This window comes from Electrophorus electricus, chromosome 16 (genome assembly GCF_013358815.1).
Source record: "Electrophorus electricus isolate fEleEle1 chromosome 16, fEleEle1.pri, whole genome shotgun sequence".
Classification (NCBI taxonomy): Eukaryota; Metazoa; Chordata; class Actinopteri; order Gymnotiformes; family Gymnotidae; genus Electrophorus; species Electrophorus electricus.
The window spans coordinates 14,282,877-14,295,908 of NC_049550.1; the positions used below are offsets into that span (position 1 = coordinate 14,282,877).

The window sequence follows — 13,032 nt, forward strand, 5'->3', positions numbered from 1 at the left end:
AGCCTTTCAAAAGTTCTTTGCTCTTCTGAAATCCACAGGTTGGTTTGATGCTCCTGGAGATCTCCTGTAGATGTTCCCACAGAGATGAATGCACACACAATCACACTCATCAGTGCCTTTAAGAATCCTTGATCAGATCTGGAACACCTGTACTAAATGTGAGGTCTTTGAGAGCAGGGCTGGTAATCACAGCTCTAATGGTTAAGGTTTCAGGGTTACAACAGAATGTCAGCGGTCAACCCCCTCCACATTCTTAACATGGTTACTTTTTTCCCCTCACCATCTATATTTTTGTAAAGTGACCTTGACTTTGAGAAAGGTGCTAAATAAATACAATGATTATTTCACTCCTTCAGGCTAATAATATGCTCCAGAAAACCTTGCTTACCAGGTTAGTTTAGCAATGGAGCTAAATTAGGCATAGTATTCCTGCATCAGTACACGGGGCAGGGTGCGCACACTTCAAAACGGACAGAATTCCAGAAGAACAAAAAAAAAAAAAAAAAAGGATCATTTACGACCACAGTATCACGAAAGGCCTATTCCCACTGCCTCACCCCTTCCCCCGCAAGTCATCGCAGCAGATCCTGTCAGTCTGCGCCTGCCCCAGGCCAGCCGGGATCATGCGCCGGACTATGGAATGCTGAGAGGATGAAACCCTCTCCCTCTCTGTAAAAGCACACGTCACTCACAATAAAGACGGGGTCCAGATCTAGCATGCATTCACAGCACAATTCTAATAGTTCTTTAAAGGAATTCTCCATTGGTCAGCCTAAAGACGAAATTACCGTTTAGAATCGTTGGAAATGGCTGTAGGATTTTTTGGCCAGTACGTGGTCTTAGAGTTACAGACAAGGCCAAAAAACCAAAAGAGCAGTCCACGGACTTCCACAGGACATGATTCCAAGACGGAAGTTTTTCACAATCTGTAAATATAAAACCAAACCTTTGAAGGGGGGGATAAAAAAAATAAAATAAAATAAAAATAAAATAAATATCACTGGAGTATTTTTAATATACAATGGTACTTCATAAAAACATTTTATATTAATAACATCACTGGAGTATTTTTTAACATACAATGGTGCGTCATAAATATGTATTTATATGGTAAGTGCCAAAGCATATGGCATTAAGTATGACAATGGTCTTACTGCACATGACAGTGTTATTATTATTATTATTATTATTAAGAGTTTTATAGAGCTTCTAAATGTAGAGTTCTAAATGTATGGAACCTTTTTCCATTTTATGGGTTTCTAAAACATGGCTAAAACAGTCCAGTGAATGCTGAGACTGAATGTGAAAATTATAGAATTATTAGAAAGGACTGAAACCTGAGGGAGAGTCTGTGCAGACCTGAGATCAGTTATTGATTTTAATATTACAGAGGATTTTTATCCCAACAAATTACAGAACTTTTGGGGAAAGATTATTTTTCTAAAAGCAGTCCAATATTTGTTGGAACATGTTTCAGGCCTTCCAACCAAACTGTATTACTTTCTATACAGAACTTATGATTTTTTGTTTTGTGGGATAATTGGTTTAACAGTTGAAACAAACATACATACATAAACTAAAGGTTGTTTCAAAGCTTCGATGACACGTTTACAGTCAGTTAAACTGGTTTACTGTGGAAAGTAAACATGTTTGCTTGAAAATTTGTGACAAAGTATTTAAAAATAATAGCGCAGGCTGGTGTGGAATCATTAGACAATTTTTACTCAGAGCTAGAAGCACATTTTCAGTGTTCATGAGTTTGATGAAATCACATTTGCTTCCTGAAACGACTCTCGTTAGTGATACACATATCAGGACCTGGGTCTCGTTACCCCAGTGTACCATAATATCTTACTCTTAAGATGACATCTGAGACATTTGCAGGCTTTATATAATCTTTATTTAATAATTTACATAAAGTGTCAAACATGCATTCAACCATCAAACAGAAAAAATATCATTTATATTTTAAAGCATTTATAAGATTCATAACAGAACAAATAGATTGATAATGATTTCAGAACAAACACCAACACCTCCAGGCTAAACTTCGTCGTGGTTACCACTATTGAGGTTTAACAGCAGTAAAGCCTAGAAATGAATTCCTAATTAAACTGTACTGTAGTCCAAGCTGTAAATGTATTCTTCCTAATTATGGCTTTTAAATTCCCCCCCCCCCCCCAATATAAGTAAATAAAAATAATAAACAAAAACATGCTCCATTTTACTTTCACTTTGAACTTCGGCTATTGTTTGGTTTACATCACACACACACACACACACACACACACACACAAACGAAGTTGCATGCACCTGATCCTGCAGTTACCTTTTGTGTGGCTGCAGCCTACAGAGCCCTTATGCAAACAGAGATTACAGCTGGCTCTCCAAACACAATTGAGCACCATCTTAACAGTCACCAGGTTGAGTGGTGTGCCAAATCTCTGCTACCAAAACACACTTGTACTCCTCCTAGTATTCCAGAGAGAAGGCTCCTGTCGGCATGCGTAAACCTCTAACTGAATTGTGCGCTTTGAACGACAAACTGCAGTAATTTCCTATGGGGATGGGCGGCCGGCTGAACGCCTGGCAAGCCTGTACCCTCCAGGCATCTGAGCAGGCCTGCGTTTAAAGACACTGCTCTAGAAGGCGTCAGGCTGGAGAATTCCAGAAAGAAAACACTTCATTCCTGCAATTTCCTTCGGGATCAATACAGTGTTACCTTATTTGGGCAAGAGAATGCTTTTATGCTTGTGTAACAATGAATTTCCTTGGTGCTGGGCAAAGTTGGAATTGTTTTTGTATCTGTAGTTCATATATTGTATGCATCTTTCTAGAGCTCCGCTGAAAAGCCAGCAGCAAACACTAGTGGGCGCTTCGCTAACATTCCATTTGACTTCTCAGTAGAACAGTGGCGTTTGAGTTGATGCAACTTCACATTGTGGTTTCTGTGAGAGGCACTTGCATCTGAAAGGTCATTAGGAGCGAGGGCGAAGCAGGGGCCTGAGACGTTAGCATTTTCTATTCTCACATCTCCACTGCGTTGCTAGGAAAATATATTTTATTTTCTTATATAAGCTGGGCTTCCACATGGTTACACACATACACACACACATATATTAAAAATATATAGTACATGCTCACTTCTAATGATCCAGTACACATGCATGTACACACACACACACACACAGTAGTGTTCACTTCACCTGCAGAACATGGCCTGGGAGCCTGAATGTCAGGACCCAGCTGACCAACAACAAATAAAAACAACAACTCAAGCAAACAAAACAAGTAAACATTTGTTTGCCCTTTGTGAAACAACACTGGCCTCCAACATGGGTCTGCTTGACCAAGTTCAGAATGTACCTTATTTGCATATTTGAAATAGAAAGAAAAGTTTCATTTTTATTGATACAAGGGATTTTTAAGTGACAAAACATGGCCTTTTCTTTGGTCCTGAGTGGTAAAAGCAGCACAGAGACTATAGACTCTCTCTCTCTCAGGGAGTACAATGGTACTCTCTACAAACCTGTGTCCAGCGTGTTTGACCTCAGTGTTCTGGCTCTTACTCCTGTGATCGATCTCGATCTCTCTCTCTCTCTCTCTCTCTCTCTCTCTCTCTCCCTCTCTCTCTCACCCTTGTACTGCCACCCCCAGTACTTTCCTCATACGTTCATACACCACGTAGGAGATGCTGACAGCAGGGATCACCTTCAGGAAGTTGGGGGCGATGCCGCGGTAGAGGCCCACTACGCCCTCCTCAGACAGAATGTTCCGGAACAGGGACACCATGGAGAGCTGAGGACCACCCTTCACCGACGCTGAGAGACAGAGAGGGTGAGGAAGGTAGGGAGAGAAAGAGGGGACTTATTTTACATATCCATCCATCCATCCATCCATCCAATCTATCTATCCATCCGTCCGTCCATCCATCCATCCATCCGAGCATGTGGGCCGACCTCACCCTGGGCCTGCATGCGTGTCCGAATCAGGGCGAGTGGGTAGGAAGCCAGCTGACCGCAGGTACTGGACACGGTCCCACAACCCACAAGCACCAGCACACCTGGGTCGGCCGACCCAGAGCTGCGTCTCTGTAACCAGGTGTTCTTCAGTGTCTGAGTGAGAGAGAGTGAGCACTGAGGGTCTTATTCTATTGGGGCTCATAGCAGCGTCTATTCATGGCCACGGCCAGGCTCGCGAGCACACCTCGTAGACGGCCAGGTCGATACCGGCGTAGGGAATGATGCCCAGGATATTGGGCACGTAGCCCTTGTAGAACGCCCGCACGCCCTCCTTCTGCAGTACCTGCCGCGCACAGTCTGCCATGCTGGAATACTGGCCTGTCTTACGCAGGGTCAGACGCGTCTTCAGCACCTACGCAGTGAGGGAGGGAGGGAGAGAGTTGAAGGGAGGTAGAGAGAGAGAAAGAGAGATGAAGGGAAGTAGCAAGAGAGAGAGCGAGAGAGAGAGAGAGAGAGATGTCAAGTTTTCTTTACATTGTTACTCAGGCTTTGCATGGCAGGTCGTGTCTCTTGTTCCAACATATCTGATTCAGCTCAATCAGCTCCCACAGGACTTCCGGACCCTTCCGGGAGCTGAATGGTCCTGCCTGTTCACGCACCGTTCTGTTCGCACTTCTGAGGACCTTGGAACTGTTCTGAGAACCGGCCTGCGTTTGCACCCAAGGTATTTCTCATCTATCTCTACATCAGGGTAGAGTGATGTGTATGTGGATGTGTGTCCACGTGTGAGAGTGAGAGTCTGTATGAGTCAGCATGTGATTTGTTTATTGTGAACATGGGATTTTTCATATGGATGTGGGATTTGTTTTACATGAATACAGTATTTAAAATTCTTAATCTTTATTTTATTTTCGTTTGTCTTTGTTCGATACAAGAAGCTAAAAGTAACACAAAGTAATCAGATTAATATGGTGAATGTGTGTGTGTGAGATATTGTTAGATGGTGCGTACCTCCATAGGATATATAATAGTCTGCGCAGTGGCTCCTGCCAGGGACCCAGCGATGAATCTCTCCTGAACTTTTAAACTGACCCCATCTCTACTGCCCACCATCAGTCTCTTAATCTACACACACACACACACACACACACACACACACACACACACACACACACACACATACACACACACATACACACACACATACACACACACATACACATACACCAGCCCCAGAGAGAAAGAGAAAATGAGATATGGAAGCAAGACAATGCAGAAGAAGGAGGAGCCGTAAGAAGTAACGACTTCACCAAAGCGCCACTAAAGCTCCACTAAAACGCCACCAAAGCTCTACTAAAGCTCCAGATGAAGGATTATTAGAACAAGCTGAGAGAACTGTAAACAAAGAATGCCAGAGTGTTCACATAGACACAGAGAGAGAGAGAGAGAGAGAGAGAGAGATGAGGATGAGAGAACTAAGAACACTCGGAACTCCACAGTATGCAAGTGTGCTCGGATAGCACCGTGCAAGCGCTGCCTGTGTGTGTGCTCGGATAGCACCGTGCAAGCGCTGCCTGTGTGTGTGCTCGGATAGCACCGTGCAAGCGCTGCCTGTGTGTGTGCTCGGATAGCACCGTGCAAGCGCTGCATGTGTGTGTGCTCGGATAGCACCGTGCAAGCGCTGCCTGTGTGTGTGCTCGGATAGCACCGTGCAAGCGCTGCCTGTGTGTGTGCTCGGATAGCACCGTGCAAGCGCTGCCTGTGTGTGTGCTCTGATAGCACCGTGCAAGCGCTGCCTGTGTGTGTGCTCTGATAGCACCGTGCAAGCGCTGCCTGTGTGTGTGCTCTGATAGCACCGTGCAAGCGCTGCCTGTGTGTGTGCTCTGATAGCACCGTGCAAGCGCTGCCTGTGTGTGCTCTGATAGCACCGTGTAAGCGCTGCCTGTGTGTGTGCTCTGATAGCACCGTGTAAGCGCTGCCTGTGTGTGTGCTCTGATAGCACCGTGTAAGCGCTGCCTGTGTGTGTGCTCTGATAGCACCGTGCAAGCGCTGCCTGTGTGTGTTCTCTGATAGCACCGTGCAAGCGCTGCCTGTGTGTGCTCTGATAGCACCGTGTAAGCGCTGCCTGTGTGTGCTCTGATAGCACCGTGTAAGCGCTGCCTGTGTGTGTGCTCTGATAGCACCGTGCAAGCACTGCCTGTGTGTGTGCTCTGATAGCACCGTGCAAGCGCTTCCTGTGTGTGTGCACAAGACAGAGAGACAATGACCTGCTCATAAGCCAGGAACTTGATGGCAGTTTCCGGGGCGATTTTGAGAACATTGATTCCGTTACCCCTCCACAAGGCACTGAGGCCCCCCTCCTTAATCATCGCCTTCAGACCGTTCCACACAGTGCCCCTGTCAGAGCTCTGACCATGAACCTACACACACACACACACACACACACACACACACACACACACACACACACACACACACACACAGCAAGCATGAACAGTCAGGTTCTGTCAACACCAGGTTCTGCCCTTATCAGCGCACACACATCATCAGCCTTTACTGGGACCTAACACAGAAGGCACCTTCGCTTCAGACAACTAGAAACATCCAACTAGAATTCATCCAAACACAAACAGACGGACACCTACGTGGACACTTCTAAAGCCGTGCAGACAGACACACAGGCACAAATAACGTAGGTGTGTTTGTGATTCTTCAACAGGTGGGTGGAGCTCTGCTGCCTGTGTGGGCGGGCGGAGCCTTCACCTGCAGGAAGACCTTGAGTCGGTCCAGAGGGGCGGTGCCAGTCCTGGACACGGAGCCAGCCATGGCCCCCGCCATCAGCTGCCTCCAGACAAAGCCCGACTGCCTCTCCTTCTCTGAGAACTCATCAGGAACCGTCAGGTGCTCCCCGATGTCCAATATCTACACGCACACCACACACACACAGCAAAGCATGAGAGTGAAAGAAGAGGCACAGATAAAGAGTGAGAGTTTTGATATCTTCATCTTTATCGCTACAATAAACTCTGATGATTCTAGACAGCTGAGAACACTCTGGATTGTGTGGAGAATGAAAGTGTGTGTGGAGCATGACAGTGTGTGTAGTGTGTTTTAGAGCGCGAGTGTGTGTGTAGTGTGTGGGGACTGTGAGCGTGTGTGCGCAGTGAGTGGAGAGTGAGCGTGTGTGTGTAGTGCAGCTGACCACAGAGCGTTTCCAGTAGAGAGCAATGTCCTCCATACTGTACAGAGGGTTAAACAGGAAATGATCTCGCCACTCCACCCAGTCAATGGTCATAGTGCCGTCCTTATCCATACTGCACAAACACACAGTACGCCTGACTTATCTAGACTGTACACAATTATTACAATGCCAGCTTATCAGTGTTATAAAGAATAACTTTCTCTCTCTCTCGCTCACACACACACACACACACACACCTCTGCAGGATCTTGGATGCCTCCTCGAGAGTAACATCCACTCCTATATTGTGTAACGACAGCTGGATTTCTCCGACATCTATCTCGCCTGCAACACACACACACACACGCGCACACACACACACACACACAGGCTGGTACATGGTGTTATTTTCTACAACCATCAATGCTATGCTTCTCATCAACATTCCAGAATAGGAATCCAGAATGCCTGAGTCCTTAATTCTGTAATGCGAAAGCTCAAAAGCCTCAGTAATGGCACTAACAGGGAAGCTCACCATCGTTGTTGCGATCCAGACTGCTGAACATGAGCCTGAGGCATTTCTCGTGCGCGCGCAGGTAGTGCGTGAACTCCTCGTAGTCCAGAAGTCCATCCTGATTCGTGTCCCCAGCCTTCACAATCTGCTGTGCGACAGGGCAGAGGACAAGGCAGAAGGAGAAGGAGAAGGAGAAGGAGAGGTGGAAGGAAAGGAGGAGGCCCGGAACAGTTAGTAATGGAGGGATGAGCAGGAGATGAGGAGGAGGGGAGCCCGTTACACGATGCAAAACCGTGGACAACCACGCCAGACCAAATGATGCATTCCAGAATAAATGACCCGTACTCATTCCAGGCCAAATGACCAACTCCGGAACAACTGACCCATTCCCACGCTCAAGTCTCTCCAGGTGTACAAGAACATCCATATTCTAGAAACGCTGACGGTTGTCTAATGATTTGGTGCGTTGGAATCATACAAGCATAGAGACAGAGTGAGGAACCAGCCATCAGACAGCTTCACGACATGCACGCTGTCCCTGCATTAACACTGGTAACACTGGGTGAACTGGACTCTCTGTGAAAAGCTGGTTTCTGTGAACTTCCTCTTCTTTTGTAATCTAACCACGACACAGGAAATTCTGGTGTCTGGCTTCACCTCCTTTCATTTCTGACTGTTAAACACTTTAGATATTAAAGATACACTGTACTGGCAGAGACTAGGGGTTAGTGTTTTTTTGTTTTTGTTTTGTTTTTGTGTTCTCTCTATAACAAAGAACAGACTTTGATCAAACTTTCTGTTTAAAGAGCAAATTGTTTTGGTCCAGGGGTCTGAAATGTAATGCGTGTGGAACAGTTTCACACCGCGTTAGCAGGTGCATGAGATCGGCATTATTGTTGGAGCAGCCAAAGTCTCAGCTGGTAGGCTGAACTAAAGGCCTTGGAGGCACAGATCCGGCCTGGGCTGTGCGGTCCAGGCACCCTGGATTCACGTCAGGATAAAAGGAGAGAAGAACAGGAGATGCAGTTTCTGGACTTTTCAGAAACTTACACAGTACCACCGAATAGGCAGCTAAAACATGTCTCCAACCACGGCTTGAGTTTGGTGTTGGTGTGTGGGCTTGTTAATCACAAGGACCTGCATGTAGGGGACTTCAGCGGCCTTGTATGGCTATGTTGTGGGCAGATACGCAGCACAATTATTTTCACAGTCTCCTAATCTCTCTCTCACGCCCACTGACGCATTCTCTCTCAAACATACTCACCCAGGCCCGCCTTCATCAATTGCTTACACATGGAGCAGCTCCAAGTGGTTGACCTTTGAGTGTGTGTATGTGTGTGCAGCGAGAGAGAGAGAGAGAGAGAGAGAGAGAGAGAGAGAGACTGCACGCACAAGAGAGAGAAACCTTATACACTTTGACCTTAAAAAGGTTTCATAATTTCAGATCATTTTCCTCCAGAACAAGATGAGACATACCTCTTCACACACTCAATTCACACGCAGCAAACACACACACGTTAGTAAACAAACACACACTCATGCAAAAACAACCAGACGGGCAGAGGACTTGTTACCGACACGTAACACCATTTTGTCCAGACGTCCACTATATCTGAGTTTCAGTCACTGTGTGTGTGGTTTCCTGGGCGAATAATTCACCATTCACCCAGTGTCTAAGTGTTTAGAATAAAATAAACATTTACTGCAGTCTATGCATCCGTGCACTGACAGCATAGACTTGCGTTTGCTGGCTCCTTCACATCTCTGATCTTTAACCAGGACTAAACCACATGTACGTAATCCGGGGCATGAGCCGGGGGGGCTTTAGCAATGTGGCGGGTCAAAAGCGCGTCACAGCAGGCACCTGTGACGTCGTCATGACTCGTCAGCCCCGTTTGTGGTGCTTGAGGCCACGACGCTCCCCAACGAGTATAAATACACGCAAAGTGTTTGGCCATAACACGAATGCGCACAAACATATGAGAGAGAGAGAGCCGATATAATCCGTTACCTCTTCAACCGAGGTTCGCGGGAGCAGACCTCGCGCAGCGAGACCGATCTTCAGCTCGTTAATATCGATCCGTCCGTCCTTGTTCAAATCTAGCTGGTCAAACAGCTCGGCCCAGAGCCGCTCCCGGGCAGGGTCGCCCCCGTTCTCCTGGCACCGGGCCCGCGTCCAGCCGCCGTGACCCCGGGGCTTGCCCATGTGTTCCGAGCGAACCAGCTCGGACGTCCAGCCCCGGAGGCTCGCCTGCCTTCGATCGTTCGAGATATAAACGGTGTTAAGCGGATCTTTGGCGTCAAATCACGAATTTTACGGAGTGCCGTATCGCTCTTTAATCGAAAACCCCACCAATGCGTCCCAGGTTGGAGAATCCCGCTATGTTTTCTTTGCCGTTTTTCTTCAGTAAAGAAGAGTAGCAGTGTGTGGGACTTGAAACCAGGAAGCTTGACTCGGCTCCAAACGACAAGCAGTTGTTGGTTTTCTTTTCTAGAGCTGCCAAATGTTACGATTCGGTTAACGGCGCGTGCCCCGTCTTCCGCCAGCAGGCAAACCCACGGGTCAGCATAAACTCTAGCGTAGAAGTATGAAACGATGTTTTTGAAACGACGATGCTTGGAAACCGCCGTGAAAAGGTCACGCGTCTTCTGCAGGAGCGCTCGTGCGCGCACCCCCACCTGCAGGGGCTGCAGCGGCTCGCGGACGCACCGAGCTCGTGTTTCACTGCGGAGCCTGAAGCACGTGCGCGTGAAAGCCAGATTTGTTGAACCCCTAAAATGGAGGGGTTTTTTTTGCGAGCCTGTGGCGCACCCTAGCAGGGGGAGTGTTTCGGGGTTTCTTTGTGTGTGCTTGTCAGATATTCAGGCGTACAACGTGCGCGATTTTGGCGCTCAGTTCGTAACCGCAAATCCATAAACGTTTAACGCGCGTGTTGCATTACGGTATGACCAATGGCGCCACGCATCGAGCGGGCTGCTGGTTTAAAACCGGGTTATTTACAGGCGTAGACACGCGCACACACTGGATGCCACCTGTTTCCTCTGTCAGCAGACTAATTGGCACGTAGAAACAGGCGAGATGACACAAAGTGCCCGCAAGGCGTTTGTCGCTACCCGCACGAATGTGAGGGAGACGCGAGCACGTATGCACACCCGGCTGCTGAAAGGATTCTCATGATTGTCCTTTTGAGTAAAAGGACAGATGTCGTCCCCCCCCCAGCTGGGTCCACAGTGTTCCAAAGACCTTAACTGGCATATTGTTTAAAATGATCTGTGTTTGTATAAAGGTTGCTCACCACACACACTGCTTACCCAACATCTGCCGGTGTTGTTTTCCGATCACAGTAACAGATAAACTGAGCGCTATAAGAGGAGGTCTCACAGTCAGATGTGGAGACAGACAGAGAGAGACATACATACGCAGTCTGCTGGAGAGTTCTTCTTGACCGCCCTTCTTATAGTGCCTGATGTGTAAGGGGCTCTCTGCAATACCCTCATCATGCCTGGAAAAGTGAGTTTGTGCAGAGGTAATATAATTAAATGTTTCTTTTGTGTTTCTGTACAAACTAACATAACTGCGTCTTTTAGGGCAAAAGGAATGCGAGTGAAGTTAACTCACCTGGCAGAGAAACCTCACAAACACAGGTAATATAAAACATCTGACCTTCACCACCAAATGTTACCAAGATGTTGCAACAAAAGCTAATGTGTGACACTCTCTCTCCTTCAGGTCCCAGGAAGAGAAGCCCCCTCAGGATCTGGAGTCCCTGCTCAGCAGCAAGAGTAGGAGTCTTGTCCTCTAGGACTCATGGTTCCTGCTTTTTGCCCCCTCTGTCTCTGAGCTGAAGCCTGTGCGCTGCTTCACGCTTCTCCGGACGTGGCCGCCCCGCACAGAGCCGCGCGCTTTATTTCGTTGGCACAAAATGAAATGGCGGGGTTTTGGATTTGTACATATTTACCGGTGCTGCCGCCGCCATGGCTTAAGCGGACACTGCAGCTGAGAGGAGCAACTACAGAAAAGCTTGTTTACTTCAGGGCAGCTGTACAAGTATTCTGTAGCTTCTAATATTCTCTCCCTCTCTCTCACACTTCCTGCCTCTCCGAGAGTAGCAGGGCTGCAGGCGTTCCGCTGGTTTCTGCGCTCTGAGTTCAGCGAGGAGAACCTGGCCTTCTGGCTGGCCTGCCAGGACTACAGGAACACACCTGAGCCAAAACGGGCCACCAAGGCCCTCAACATCTACAGCCGGTTCATCAACTCCGATGCCCCTCAGGAGGTATGGAGGGAATGGGGTGTGTGTGTGTGTGTGTGTGTGTGTCTTGACATCTTCCATATGTGAAGAGTCGCACAGCGATGTCTGGGTCTAGACTGGTCACTGTGTTGCTGGGAAGGACCAGCCTGCCAGGTTAAGTGTAGCAGCATGTATGAATGAGGAAAGCAGCAAATCTGACCTCATCATTGCCTTGAGGGCTGAGCTGTTAGACGTGCCTGTCCATGCCGCGTTAAAACCCCACCTAAGAGAGAGTGTGCCCCCGAGGCGACTCCAATAGTGCCTGAAATCCATATGTCTCCAGTCCCTTCTCGAGATATTAGAGCTGTGGGTGGACCTCTCCTTTAACCAGGTGTGGCGATGCTCACAGGTGAATCTGGACGGTCAGACCCGGGAGGCATTACTGGGGTCGCAGGATGAAGCCGCTGCAGACGTGTTCGACAGCGCTCAGCAACGCATCTTCACTCTGATGGCCAAAGACTCCTTCCCCCGCTTCCTCCGCTCGTCCCACTGCCGGGACTTGCTCAGGGCTCTGTGAACCACAGCACCCCTGCTGGCCTGGAGGAAACACGGCACTTTCTCTGGATTTGTGTAAGATCATATCTGCATACTTGAGAAGCATTCAGTTAAAAATAAAGCAATTGTCAGTAATACATTTTGGCATCGATATTACAAAGTTATTCTTTAAGAATTCAGTGCATCAATATTGAATGCAGCAAAATATTGACAGTTTTCTCAGCAATAATTCTTAGTAATATTAAAAACTTGTTTTTCCTAATGTATTGAGTGATCCTGTACATTGAGTGATGGGTTATCTTAACTGGTGGTGAGCTAAGTTAAATCCTGGAAAGGTGAAAGATGTATCAGAAACAATAACAAAATGAGAGTTTTTTTGTTATAGTTTTTGATGCAGAGGCTGTGTGTATTACATCTGATCTGTGGCTATAATACATTTCCTCAAACCAAATGGTTGGTGCCTTATTATTGACTCAAAGAACTAGGAACTAAAAATATAAAACTAAAATAAACAAATACATTAAGAGCTTCCCAAGCCTCTGCCCCAGTTGGACGCACTCACCATTTGAGGTCTAGCTGCTCTGATTGGTC

General features: G+C 47.3%; 2 protein-coding genes across 6 annotated transcripts; one reads left to right on the plus strand and one right to left on the minus strand.

The window, feature by feature from the left end:
* Window positions 1-1,881: 1,881 nt before the first annotated feature.
* On the minus strand, window positions 1,882-9,874 carry slc25a23a (solute carrier family 25 member 23a). The gene is made up of 10 exons (XM_027031495.2): window positions 9,669-9,874; window positions 7,679-7,802; window positions 7,401-7,488; window positions 7,165-7,276; window positions 6,726-6,884; window positions 6,230-6,382; window positions 4,974-5,087; window positions 4,207-4,374; window positions 3,965-4,115; window positions 1,882-3,821 (listed from the first exon to the last, which is right to left on the minus strand). Exons 1-10 carry the CDS (start codon window positions 9,861-9,863, stop codon window positions 3,634-3,636), a joined length of 1,452 nt encoding a protein of 483 aa, XP_026887296.2. The 5' UTR covers window positions 9,864-9,874; the 3' UTR covers window positions 1,882-3,633.
* On the plus strand, window positions 6,778-12,882 carry si:ch211-196h16.12 (regulator of G-protein signaling 5). 5 transcript variants are annotated; one of them, XM_027031497.2, is made up of 6 exons: window positions 6,778-6,863; window positions 11,003-11,168; window positions 11,246-11,302; window positions 11,388-11,440; window positions 11,768-11,931; window positions 12,278-12,882. In XM_027031497.2, exons 2-6 carry the CDS (start codon window positions 11,125-11,127, stop codon window positions 12,461-12,463), a joined length of 504 nt encoding a protein of 167 aa, XP_026887298.1. In that variant the 5' UTR covers window positions 6,778-6,863; window positions 11,003-11,124; the 3' UTR covers window positions 12,464-12,882. The 5 variants fall into 5 exon arrangements, with proteins under 5 accessions (XP_026887298.1, XP_026887299.1, XP_026887297.1 ...); XM_027031498.2 differs by lacking the exon at window positions 6,778-6,863 and adding an exon at window positions 9,639-9,681; XM_027031496.2 differs by lacking the exon at window positions 6,778-6,863 and adding an exon at window positions 9,934-10,023.
* The last annotated feature ends 150 nt before the right edge of the window (window positions 12,883-13,032 follow it).

What these genes read in the sequence shown, in the direction of transcription:
- si:ch211-196h16.12 (XM_027031497.2), top strand. Translation starts at nt 11,125, where the DNA reads ATGTGTAAGGGGCTCTCTGCAATACCCTCATCATGCCTGGAAAA. An exon ending in GAGAAACCTCACAAACACAG is followed by an intron (nt 11,303 to 11,387) that starts GTAATATAAAAC and finishes TCTCTCCTTCAG; the next exon opens with GTCCCAGGAAGAGAAGCCCC. An exon ending in GTCCCTGCTCAGCAGCAAGA is followed by an intron (nt 11,441 to 11,767) that starts GTAGGAGTCTTG and finishes CTCCGAGAGTAG; the next exon opens with CAGGGCTGCAGGCGTTCCGC.
- slc25a23a (XM_027031495.2), bottom strand. Translation starts at nt 9,863, where the DNA reads ATGGGCAAGCCCCGGGGTCACGGCGGCTGGACGCGGGCCCGGTGCCAG. An exon ending in GACTCAAGGTCTTCCTGCAG is followed by an intron (nt 6,383 to 6,725) that starts GTGAAGGCTCCG and finishes GTGTGTGTGTAG; the next exon opens with GTTCATGGTCAGAGCTCTGA. An exon ending in TCGACCTGGCCGTCTACGAG is followed by an intron (nt 4,116 to 4,206) that starts GTGTGCTCGCGA and finishes TCTCTCACTCAG; the next exon opens with ACACTGAAGAACACCTGGTT.